The 13020-nt window shown below is 43.7% G+C and overlaps 1 protein-coding gene across 5 annotated transcripts in view; it reads right to left on the bottom strand.

The window, feature by feature from the left end:
• Nucleotides 1–13020, bottom strand: part of TBC1D8 (TBC1 domain family member 8) — a 111277-nt gene that overhangs the window by 36275 nt on the left and 61982 nt on the right. For all 5 annotated transcript variants that reach the window (XM_027069299.2, XM_027069300.2, XM_027069301.2 and 2 more), the window contains 2 exons: nucleotides 10665–10893; nucleotides 7793–8033 (listed from right to left, as the gene is read on the bottom strand). In XM_027069299.2, coding sequence (XP_026925100.1) covers nucleotides 7793–8033; nucleotides 10665–10893 — 470 coding nt within the window. The remainder of the gene's footprint in view (nucleotides 1–7792; nucleotides 8034–10664; nucleotides 10894–13020) is intronic.

The raw sequence follows: 13020 nt of genomic DNA, 5'->3' as shown, positions 1-13020 counted from the left end.
TTGTCCCCAAAGCATGCTGGCCAGGCTGGCTGTGGTGAAAGTGAAGCCAGTGCAGCCTGTCTGTACTTATCTTACAGATGTGGCTCCAGCCACCACTGAATTCACCTGTTGGCTACTCTTCCCTAGAAGCACAGAGAGAGGGGATGGAAAGACTTTTTGTATTTACTTTGCATCCAGCTCTTCAATTTAAGAGTTAAGGTGCTCAGTTATCTGATGTTTCTATTCAGTACACCCGCTGCGTCAGCCAGCAGCTCAGTTCAGCCCCCTTCTCCATACTACACACCATCTCCATTCTCCTTTCTGGGCTGTTCCCTGTCACTCCAAGGGTCCATCTCTCACACATTCAGCAGCCAGAGACCAGTGACCTAGCATTACAAGACAGAAAGCAGCAGGAGGGACTTCTGAAGTCATCTTCCTTCCTTAGAAAGTTCTCTTCCAATTCTACTTCTAAATATGTATTACATGTATATATGTGGTATTTAACTTTCCGACATAACTGAGATGAAGACCAGCAGCTTGAGAGATGAGTAGCACAAGCCCTTTATGAAGCTCAGAGTAAGACCGCCTCATCCCTTGGGTCTGTTTCCAAGCAGGTGATAGTTGTGATGCTAAAAATGCCAGCTCGTCTTTCTGAAGAGCACCAAAAACAAAGCCTGCTGGCCACAATTTGCCTTTTAGACCTTCTAGCACTTACTAAATGTTCCCACTTTTTCTCCATAGAGATGACCAACAGACATGGGTCATAACCTACCATTCAGAAAGCACTAGCTAAGCTCGGGCCTGAAAGCCACAGCAGAAGTGCCCCCAGAAAGATGGAAACTAGCCCAGCAACCCTGACAGTATTCACCAGCTCTTGTCCACGGTGCTGGTATGTGCCAGCCAAAGCAACTGCTCCAAGAGAAAGCTACAGTGGAGAAGAGAAGGGGAAGGTGCCACAAATCATCCTGTCTTAACACATGTCATTATATGAGCCCGGAATCACCTGGAAATCAACAGGGGTTCATCAGAATATGGAGCAACACCAAGTTTGCTGTTAAAGCTGAAATTAATATGTGCAATTCTGCATGACAACCATGCAGAAAATTCTAGACTATATGCAGACAATTTAAAAATCCAGACTTGGGTGCCTGGATGGCTCAGTCGGTTAAGCATCTGATTCTTGATTTTGGCTCAGGTCATGGTCTCATGATTCACAGGCTTGAGCCCCACATCAGGCTCTGCACTGACAGCACAGAGCCTACTTGGGATTCTCTCTCTGCTCCTGTCTGCTTCTCCTCCACTCCCACTTAAAAATAAATAAATAAACTTAAAAAAAAATCTAGACTTAATTTCTCAGACCTCAGACCCAAGAAATGAAGGGGTAGGTAGTTCTTTTGTTTTTCTGCAAACCCAGAATTAGATTTTCCCCTCCTAGTTTAGATACAGGTATCAAAAATAGGTTTCCCCTCTCTCTTACCCATCAACCTTTTAGAATGCTTTAGGGAAAACCTGTATTGGGCCTTATACACAAACTCTCCCTCCCTCATTTATCACTCATGCACATATACAAACCTACTGTGTGTCAGCAGCTCAGAGCTTCTCAAGGTCAATTGCTTCCCCAAACTCAGTCTGTGTGTCAGGCTGGGGCAGATGGGCTAGCTCAGGGTGTGAGGACTTCTTATCTGTGTCCTCAACAGGAGGCCTCAAGCACCATCCCAGCCCTGCTGGAATATCTCAGTCCTCTGCAGCCAGTCAGCCCCAGAAAAACACATACAACGATTTCTGGAGGCTCTTAGTTAACATACTTGCCCACAGACCCACGCCCAGCTCCTCTGAAACTCTGGAATATACCAAGAACCAATAATGTAGAAACAAGGCAGAAAGGCCAGATACACTATGTCTCCTCAAAGCCCAAGTCTGCACATAAAACACTGTGTTTCTCCAATGTGTGTTTACTTAAAACACCTTTCCTCAGCCTTACCCCAAGAGCACTCCGGAAACAGAAGGACAACATTGCCCTGCAACATCTTACACTGGGTCCCCTGGGCACAGTGGCGGCATGATCAGCCCTCAGACAACAACCAGCAGTGTGGAGGTGGACTCAGCTGGTGCCTGCAGTGCCCCGTTTCTCTGAAAATCCAGCCAACAGAGCCCCGACAGACCAGGGCCTCATCGACACCGGCATCCAGAAGGCTTTTTCACACTCAGGGCTCCTGCCTTTGTCCCGCCCCAGAGAGAGCCACCTAAATGACCTGCACAAGCTCAGGGCAGCTAGGGCTCTGCAGGGTCGGGAGACGCAGCCTTCTCTGGTGAGGTGGAAGCTGTTTGGGACTGCATGAGCCCCAAGAGATGTCAACTCTGAACTAGAATCACAAGGGCTGAAAGTTGAATAAATTACAGAGTGAGCCTGGGAATTCTGAATAGGGACACAGGAGAAGAGCAGAAAAGGGAGTGAATCTAGGCAGGAAAGGCCAAAGGTCTGACAAGCCAGGCTGGGGAGCTGAGAATCAGCCAGGCAACAGGGGATGAGGGCTTTTTTTTTTTTTTTTTTTTTTTTAATTTTTAAGGTTTTTTGTTATTATTGTTGTTGTTGTTGTTGTTGTTGTTATTATTATTATTATTATTATTATTATTATTATTTACTTGGGGAGGAGGGAACTGGGGAGGAACAGAAAGAGGGAGAGAATCCCAAGAAGATTCCACACTGCAGAGTTCAATGAGGGGCAACTCATGAACCGTGAGATCATGACCTGAGCCAAAATCCAGAGCTTAACCAACTGAGCCACCCAGGCACCCTATGAGGATGAGGGCTTATTACTGAAGACATCAGCCCCCTGGCAGCCACTGTTCACCTCTGGAAATCGCAGAAATACCTTACAACAAATCTTACAATAGCTTAGAATGAATCTCCATTTACTACAGTGCATTAACTGAGCTTCCGTCCAGTACTTTCCAGCCAGTCAATACAGATTTTAATGAAGATACTAATTCTGATTTATTGAAACCCATCACCTCACCAATATCCCACCCCCAAAATAGCTGGCCATACTGTTCTCAACCTATCAACTCACAACTTCAGTCTGGTTATTTTATGTTGTAAATTTCAGGACCAATCAATGCATTTGTTCTGCCCAACTCCTGAAAGCCCCTTCCCCAGCCTCAGTCACCCCCCCTCCCTGGATCCTGTTACTATACATCAGAATCCCTGATCCAGGCCCTCCTCTGTGCAGTGTGAGGGCTGGGCTAGGGGACTCTCCAGTTCTGCTGGCTCTAACTTATCTGACTGGTTCTGTTGTATGATGTACCATCCCACCCTCCTGGCTCCCACTGGAGTTCCAGCCCCACTCTGCTCTGTCCCCAAGTCCCATGGGAGTAAGCACAAGCAGTGAACATGACTAATCCATAATCAGATGGCTCACCACATTCGTGACCCCAAGGGCACCTTTCTAAAGCCCTTATCTGGGAAGGGAAGTGAAAATACATCAACAAAAGGGAGCCTGAGGAGCATTCCAGCACTTCTGATTGTGCCCTTAGCATCAAGAGACTGTTTTCCTCAACTTGAAAACCTGGGCTCTCTTGGCAGGATGTCAAGCTGACTGAGTCATTACCTGTTTATGTCCACAGGCCTATGTCTCCATGACAGAAAGCTACACGAGACCCAGCAAGCAACTGGTATGCAAGGACATGCCTTTCACTTTTGGAAGAAGTCACTCAAAGTGCAGTGACCAGCAAAACACACCACAGACCAGAATCCTGCCGTCCACGCTGGGGCCAGCCCTAGGCACCCATGGGTCCCCAGCAGCTCCACCACCAGCCACTGCCAGGGCCCCCTTTTGTCCTTTTCTCTCTCTTCTCCTTTCTACTTGTTTCTAGGACAGAAAGTAGAGGAAGGAGAGCCGTGTATAATGCACCTGAGTTCTGGAATGTGAATGAAAACTGTCTGTACTGATGAATTCTCTTCCAAAATGAATGAGTATACCAAAGAGTCTGAAGCGCTACAAACCTGCCATCTGCCTCTTCTTTCCCTATTTCTGCCCCAAGCCAAAATGCTACATCTAGAAGTGGAGCCATGAAGGAACATCAGGAAATTTGTGAGCAGTCACCTGAGATCCCAATGCTCATGGAGCTGACCAGAACACACAAGGCTATTAGCTGGCCTCCTATTCCTAAAACCCAGCTGCAATTCACACACGTACACATCTGTGTGTAAAACCCACAGGGGAGGTGTTAAGTTCTAATGGGTGATTTATAGGAGCCCTTTAACAACTCCTACAACTGAGTTGTAGTAACTGATCTTTGTTGGACTAAAAACACTCATATACCAAACTACTATAGAGATACTTAAAGAAATATAGGAGGGACGCCTGGGTGGCTCAGTCGGTTGAGTGTCTGACTTCTGCTCAGGTCATGATCTCGCGGTTGGTGAGTCCAGGCCCCACATCAGGCTCTGTGCTGACAGCTCGGAGCCTGGAGCCTACTTTGGATTCTGTGTCTCTCTCCCTCTCTCTCTGTCCCTCCCCTGCTCACGCTCTCTCTTTCTCTCAAAAATAAACATTAAAAAAAAAATCCATATAGGGGCACCTGAGTGGTTCAGCTGGTTAAGCTAAGTCTGACTTTGGCTCAGGTCGTGATCTCGTGGTTCATGCGTTCAAGCCCCACGTCAGGCTCTGTGCTGACAGTTCAGTGCCTGGAGCCTGCTTCAGATTCTGTGTCTCCCTCTCTCTGCTCCTCCCACGCTCATGCTCTGTCTCTCTCACTCTCTCTCAAAAATAAACATTAAAAAAAAATTTTTTTAATTAAAAAATATAAAAAGAAATATGGGAGAGTGGGGTGACCACTGTGCTGGACTGTCTTCTCTGGACCAGAAACAGAGCCAGAGATATAATGTGAAACCCGCAGGAGGCACAGGGAGGAGCTCAGGGCTGGGAGTCAGAAGACCCAAGGGCAACAACCCAAGGTTCCCTTTTTGTAAGGGAGTGACAAGCAGCAGCATCCCCTCTTGCAAAGGAAGTGTCAGATTATCACAGAGGACACAAAACCAAGTGAAATTAAATTCATTGGAGTTTTACCAAAAACTTTTTTTGATTGCACTTTTTGATTTTTGCCTTATTTTGTGACTATACATGATCAATTTATAACATATGCACATAGCAGGGGCTCTGAATTCTTGCTGAGTACATGTAAACTACAAACACACCACCATTTAGAGACTACTAATTAGACCCATGTTCTCCCAGATGTTCAGAGAAAACAGTAAATGTGTCTAAAGAGTAACAGGAATGTTACAGTGGATTAAAAAAAAGATTTTGGGGGAGCGCTTGGGTGGCTCAGTTGGTTGAGCATCTGACTTCAGCTCAGGCCATGATCTCACGGTTCGTGAGTTTGAGCCCCACATCGGACTCTCTGCTGTCAGCACAGAGCCCGCCTCAGATCCTGTGTCCGCCGCCCCACCCCCCGCCCCCTCTCTGCCCCTCTCCCACTCATACTGTCTCTCTCAAAAATAAACAGTTTAAAAAAATTTTTTTAAAGGTTTCATTTTTTAATTTTTTTTAATATACGAAATTTATTGTCAAGTTGGTTTCCATACAACAGCCAGTGCTCATCCCAAAAGATGCCCCCTCAGTACCCATCACCCACCCTCCCCTCCCTCCCACCCCCCATCAACCCTGTTTGTTCTCAGTTTTTAAGAGTCCCTTATGCTTTGGCTCTCTCCCACTCTAACCTCTTTTTTTCCTTTTTTTCCCTTCCCCTCCCCCATGGGTTCCTGTTAAGTTTCTCAGGATCCACATAAGAAAGAACACATATGGTATCTGTCTTTCTCTGTATGGCTTATTTCACTTAGCATAACACTCTCCAGTTCCATCCACGTTGCTACAAAGGGCCATATTTCATTCTTTCTCCTTGCCACGTAGTACTCCATTGTGTATATAAACCACAATTTCTTTATCCATTAAAGGCTTTTTTAATGACTGGACACAGAATGACACAGAACTACCCTGTGATCTCATAATTCCACTTCTGGGTATATGCCCAAAAGTCATGAAAGCAGGAACTCGAACAGATATTTGCGCATACCTGCTCATAGCGCATCATATACGATAGCTAAAAGGTAGAAACAACTTTGTGTCCATCGATACGTGAATGGACAAACAAAATGTGGTATATACATACAATGGAGTATTACCTAGCCTTAGAAAGGAAAATAATTCTGACACAGGCTGCAACATGGATGAACCTTAAGGAATTACACCTAAAGCCAGTCACAAAAAAACAAATACTGTAGGAGCCTACTTATATGAGGAAGCACAAGAAGTCAAACTCAGAGACAGAAAGTAGAACGGTGGCTGCCAGGGGTTGGGGGAGGAGGGAATGGGGAGTTATTGCTTAATGGGGACGAAGTTTCAGTTTTGCAAGATGAAGAGTCCCAGGGTTGGATGGTGGGGATGGCTGCATAACAATGTGAATATACTTAACCATTTCTCAAGCATACGGTTCAGTGGTATTAAGGCAACAAATTTTAGGTTATGTGTATTGTATCATGTAAAAAAAAAAACTTGTTTAATGACTAATAGTATTCAAATAGCAGTGGTGATTCTATAATGATATCAAATATATCCATCCAGGACAGCATTTGACAGAAGGCTTATTCCTCAAAGGGTATCTTGGTATCAACTCTGCAGTTACCTGGTCTGACCCACCAAGTCAGAAATCACAGTCAAGTTCGAACACCACTGTTTAAATTTTAGATAATAAAGCTGAACTTCTTTAAAAGACTAATATTCAGAGGTACCTGGGTGGCTTAGTCAGTTGAGTGTCCGACTCTCAGTTTCAGCTCAAGTCATGATCTCACAGTTGTGAGAGATTGAGCCCCATGTCGGGGTCCATGCTGGATATAGACTCTGCTTGGGATTCTCTCTCTCCCTTTCCCTCTGCCTCTCTCCCCCACTTGCATGCCCACCCGCCCGCCCTCCTTCTCTCTCTCTCTCTCTCTCTCAATAAATAAATAAATAAACAAATAATAAATAAATGAATAAATAAATAAAGTGACTAATAATTCAAGCAACTGTCTCAGACATCTCCATAACTAGCATCAATTTGGGGCAAACCAATAATAAAGAATGCTACCTTAGAGTATTACTAAAGCACATTTCTTTGTTGTTTTTTTTTGTTTTTTTTTAAATGTTTATTTATTTTTGAGAGAGACAGAGACAGAATGAAAGTGGGTTGGGGCAGAGAGAGAGGGAGGCACAGAATCTGAAGCAGGCTCCAGGCTCCGAGCTGTCAGCACAAAGCCTGACCCGGGACTCGAACTCACGAGCTGTGAGATCATGACCTGAGCCGAAGTCGGACGCTCAACCAACTGAGCCACTTAGGCGCCCCTAACGCACATTTCTAATGACAAACCAGTAACAAAAATAAATCTCATTGTCCTGAACACTTATTTCTACAAAGCGATTTCATATGGAAATATAACATTTCTTAATGTTCACTGATAAAACACAGTGTTGAATGGAATTCTACCATGAAGCTATTCATATTACATTGCCTAGAAGTAGTTTTTTATAAAAATCAGTTTCAAAATATCAGGGGAAAAAAAGCAGAATTGGATCCAGAAATCAAAGACTACTGCATAAAAAAAAAAAAAATTAACAATCTCAGCCAATTATTATGTCACAATCATGATTAACAACATAGGAAAATCTGCATTTTGCCAAAGGGAAACTTAAATCTAGTACAACTAAGACTAACAAAGCCCATGTAAATGAAGCCACAGTCCCCCAGGTGAGAAACAACTGAAAACAGAAGCTCTTACCTCTTGGTGATCTGGCTTGGCTCCTGCAGGTCTGGGTCCAGGTCAAAGACCTCATTGTCCAGCAGCCTTCGGAGTGTCACATCGGCCAGCTGCTCCATGATCTTGAACACCTCATCAAGGTTCAGGAACATGGAGAAATCACGCTCCTTATTCTGTGTGGTGATTCGGATGGTGTCCGTCAGAAAGACGTTGGACGTTCTTTCTAATTTCTGGATATCAACCCAAGGGACTATAAGTTTAACTAGAAGGGAAAAAAAGGCAAATACAGATTTTAACCTAACATTTGAGCCATATTTAAGTGTATCAACAAACAAGAGTCCAAGGCTTTCCTTAATCTGAAATGCAAACACCTTTTAAACCAGAGCAGTAAAGAGGAAGCACAAAACTGGTTGACAGCTGTGTGTCAGAACCCAATTCATGTTTAATGGTTTTCTTAAAGATTTAAGTAAAATTTTCTAAGTTGCTGGCTACTGCACACATAGAGGGGACACTGTTCTGAAAACATGAAAACTTCAAAAATATTTAAACTTAAATATTTGAAAAATATGCAAAAGTTTCTCAATCTACATAATTTCTGGTTTCAAAGGCAGCATTCATGGCGTAAGCTATGAAAAAAAAGAAGTGCAAAAGAGGATTATTCATGATCTCAGATACAGAAACAGGCTTAACATTTAGACTGTGTCAAATGACAGAGTCTTAGGAGACACAGTACAAATTTTTATGGAATTCTTTTTAAAGTAATACAGTACAAACAATACATTTTATAAACAAGTACTCTATTCTGGGAAATGTTTCCAATACAGTGGGTAGCCAGGCTAGCTTGCTAATGCAAATGGAGAAGGGACAATGCAACAACTTGAAATGATAAATGTTATCAAATATAGAAATCATTTCTTTGTTTTTTCCAAACTTACCCTAACAAAATTTGGCTTAGTGACCATGAGCGATCAGCGTCAGAAGATAACTCGTTTTCTTTTTCAAATCAAGGAGGGGATCATTAAGTGTTTCTATTTCTAACATTTCTTTCTGCTTATTCTGCAATAATGTTTTCAGTGCTTCAATAACTTAAAAGGCCACAGATCTTCTCAGGCTTGAGAAGAAACTGCTTCAGCTACTTCTAGTTGCTTTCACATAAGTCTCTTACACAAACACACATAGACACTCTATAATCATCAACTTTCACTTCATTAAGCATCTACTCTGTGAAAGCCCTGCACTTAGAAAAAAGCTCAAATAGAGAAAACAGACATGTAAAATAAGCAACCACTAATTTGACAAAATCAAACAGAAACACAAACATGGTTTTGGGAAAGTCCCTGGAGGTGATAAAATCTGAACTGATTTTGAGGGGTGAACAGGAATTTCCAAACAGGCACAAGAACGGGGAAGAGAAAGAAATTAATTTTGAGAAGCATTTCAAGGGGCGCCTGGGTGGCTCTGTCGGTTGAGCACTGGAATCTTGATTTTGGCTCAGGTCACGATCCCAGGGTCATGGGCCCAAGTTGGGCTCTGCACTGTGTGTGGAGCCTGCTTAAGATTTTCTCCCTCTGTCTCTCTCTCTCTCTCTCTCTCTCTCTCTCCTTCTGTTCCTCTCCCCTTCTCATGTTCTCTCTCTAAATAAAATTTAAAAATTTTTTTGAGAAGTATTTTAGAAATTACAAGAATAAGGATCATCAAGATTAGGTCAGAGTACACGAGGGTGGGGAAAGGCTATGTACGCAGAGTGTATGTACTGGAGCATCAGAACTGAGGCTGGCAGCGTGAGAAAGAGAAGTGATGATCCTGTGCAGGAAGCTGGTTCAGCAAAATTCAAGAGGAGCCCTTCCCACCGGTTAAACTTGAAGTGTAAACTTAAATGCAGGAAGAAAAAAAAATTCTGTATATAAACACACACACACACACACACACACACACACACATACACACACACTCAGTTTATATACACACAGCTTCTATCCTGCATGGGTGCTTGAAACAGTATTTGGTTCCAAAAGAAGTTTCAGTGGGAATGACTTTTTTAAAATTCAATATACAATTGACACTTGTGGCTTTTCTTTTCTTACCTGGTAATTCCATCATCTAGCACGGCAATGGTCAGTGGATAAATGTGCAAAAAGTTAATTACTACCTGAATCTCAAGTGGACCCAGGTGAAGAATTCCTTCCCGTTCCAAGGAACAACTGTATATCCTGCTACTTACTCTTCTGGGAGCAGTCATAACCTTCAGGGCTGGGAATTTTTAATTTTTTTTTAATGTTTTTATTTATTTTTGAGAGAGAGAGACAAAGTGCTAGTGGGTGAGGGGCAGAGAGAGAGGGAGACACAGAATCCAAAGTAGCTCCAGGCTCTGAGCTGTCAGCACAGAGTCCGATGTGGGGCTTGAACTCACAAACCATGAGATCATGACCGGAGCCAAAGTCAGAGGCTTAACCAACTGAGCCACCCAGTCTCCCCAGGGCTGGGAATTTTTTACATGCTCCCCACCCCCCCCACCAGCCCCCGTTCATCTTAAGAAATAACATGTTCCACTCCTTTAGAAGTACTGGGGCCATCAGTTTTAACAACGTGTTTTCAGAATAAGATAAAGTAAAAAACCTTCAGGAGCTATATGAAGTGAGCTACACAGAAATGTTTAAGGCAATAGAAAAAATGAATTCTCACAAAATCAAAGCCCCTTAAGGGTAGCAGTATATATCAATATAATTGTCTGCACAAGTCATTTGGAAGTTAATCAAGTATCACTTATTATCATCTCAACTACTCATTTAAATCTTTTGTTGTCTAACTCTTCATCTTGTCTCAGGACAGCACAAGCATCCCGAGGGTCAACTTCATCTGTGAACGCCCAAATCGCTCCAAATGCCTCACTTACGTTCCTTGCCCAGGAAGAAGGAGTAGAAGCAGAGGTGGTTGATGCTGAGGTACAGCCAGCCTTGGCGGGGAACCCTGCCCTTCCAGCAGCAGCAGGAGTAATAGGTGACCAGCTTCTCCGCCTCTGGGAAGTTGAACCTGGCTTCGAACTTTACCAAGGCCTCTCGGAACTTCTCCGGCTCTTCTTCCTGCTCAGCAAGCCTGCTACTTGTCTCCTCAGCAATCAGAGCCTGCCACACAGAAAGATACAGGTCCCCTCATCAGTATAAGGGATGAGGGGAGGGACAGGCAGAAGCAGGAAGGGACAGCTGAGCACAGGCACCTAAGGAGTCTGCACTGCTCAACAACAGACATGCAGGGTGGAGGAGAGAAGTTCATCACACTGTCTGTCCACCACCCAGAAACATGGCCACACTCAGGGGGGTGGGGGGGAGGGGAATGAGCTGGGAGGTAGAAAACCCAAGAACAAGTCTCTCACTTGGCCACTTACCAGCCCTGAGGCTTTGGACAAATCACTGACTTCTAAGCCTGAGTTTTCTAACAAATTACTACTTTATACCTCCCTGTTCTACCTACAGGGACAGGATGATCAAATTATTGGCTCCAGCATGAACTCAGTGCATCAACTTTAATGAACCACCCAAGTTTGAGTTATAAGTTAGTTGTTTTTAAAAGGCTAATGAATGTCGGGGCGCCTGGGTGGCTCAGTCGGTTAAACATCTGACTTCAGCTCAGGTCATGATCTCACAGTGTGTGAGTTCGAGCCCCACATCGGGCTCTGTGCTGCCAGCTCAGAGCCTGGAGCCTGCTTCAGATGCTGTGTCTCCCTCTCTCTCTGCCCCTTCCCTGCTCATACTCTGTCTCTGTCTCTGTCTCTCTCTCTCTCAAAGATAAACATTAAAAAAAAAGCTAATGAATGTCTTCCTCCTTAGATTCAAAAATTTTAGTACAAAGCCAACAGGTGCCTATCTGTGTGACATCTGACACCTTTCACTACCACTAAATATTCTACAGTCTTCTAAGGTAGAAAAGGAGTTATGTTGGCCAAGGTTGTAAACACCTCCAAAGAACTCAGGTGCACAAAGAGGCAAGACAGAAAAGAAAACATCTAAATGTACAACAGCTTTGCCAACAACAAGTAACGGCAAGGATCCTTTCTAAGTCTGGGGTAAGGCTATAGAAGTGTCTAGAACATAAGCTTGTGGCCTGTTCCTGAGGGGTGACAACTCGCTGACAAGATCAGAATTCTGATTCCCCACGTTCTTGTATTTCATGAAGGGCTAGGTCCCTTAAGACAAAGCCACTTTTAGGGCAAAGCTACCATACCCTAGACTTTATAAGAGATTTTAGAAAATTATTTAGAAAACCTGAGAGTTTCTATTAAAGTAAGAATTATTTTTAAAATGAATCTGAAGGTTGATAAAATTTCAAGTGCTTTTCATTTCCTTCATTATGTTTTTCTTCTTTCCCAAATTTTATTTAACCAGACATTATAAAATAGAAAAGTTATAAGAAGTATGAATAATTTTAAAGGCATATGAATGGGGCACCTGGGTGGCTCAGTCAATCATCCAACTCTTCATTTTGGATCAGGTCATGATCTTGCTGTTGAGGAATTTGAGCCCCATGTTGGGCTCCATGCTGGCAGTGTGGAGCCTGCTTGGGATTCTCTCTCTCTGTCCCTTCCCCACTCACTTGCTCTCTCTGTCCCTCTCTCAAAATCAATAAACTTAAAAAAAAAAAAAGTTAAAAAAAAAAGAAGCATATGTAATATAGGGGCACCTGGGTGGCTCAGTTGGTTGAGCATCTGATTCTTGATTTCAGCTCAGGTCATGATCTCCTGGTTTGTGGGATCAAGCCCTACATCAGGCTCAGTGCTGACAGTGTGGAGAGTGCTTGGGATTGTCCCACTCTCCCATTCTCTCTGCCCCCACTCTCAAAATAAATAAACATTTTTTTAAAAGTGTATCTAATATGTAAAGCTCTGGACCGTGAGGTATGAAGGGGATTTTAGGAAGGCTCTACAGCAAAGAGTCATGGATCCACTGGCTCCAGAGGCAGCCACAATGGTGGCTGTACAGACTCCTGACTTCTGTGGATTATTGCAGTGTCTGGTAACCAGCACAGCTCAAACCACAGGGATTTCTTGAAAGCTTCAGAGAGTAGCCAACTGTTCAGGATAGGAGTGCGAAAGCCTCAGTTTCTAATTCCTTTGGATTTTCCCAGAGGAAATGGAGAACCACCACTACATGCGGTGGCCCCAAAGGTATAACCCCATCTCAGGCCACAAGAACCCCTCCATCCCCAGCCCCTGATCCAGACCAGCAGCCTCCCTCAGACTGTTTATGTTTTGGTTT

Source organism: Acinonyx jubatus, chromosome A3 (genome assembly GCF_027475565.1).
Source record: "Acinonyx jubatus isolate Ajub_Pintada_27869175 chromosome A3, VMU_Ajub_asm_v1.0, whole genome shotgun sequence".
NCBI lineage: Eukaryota > Metazoa > Chordata > Mammalia > Carnivora > Felidae > Acinonyx > Acinonyx jubatus.
Note: the sequence above shows the minus strand (reverse complement) of the source record. Positions and strands in the feature narration are given on the sequence as shown.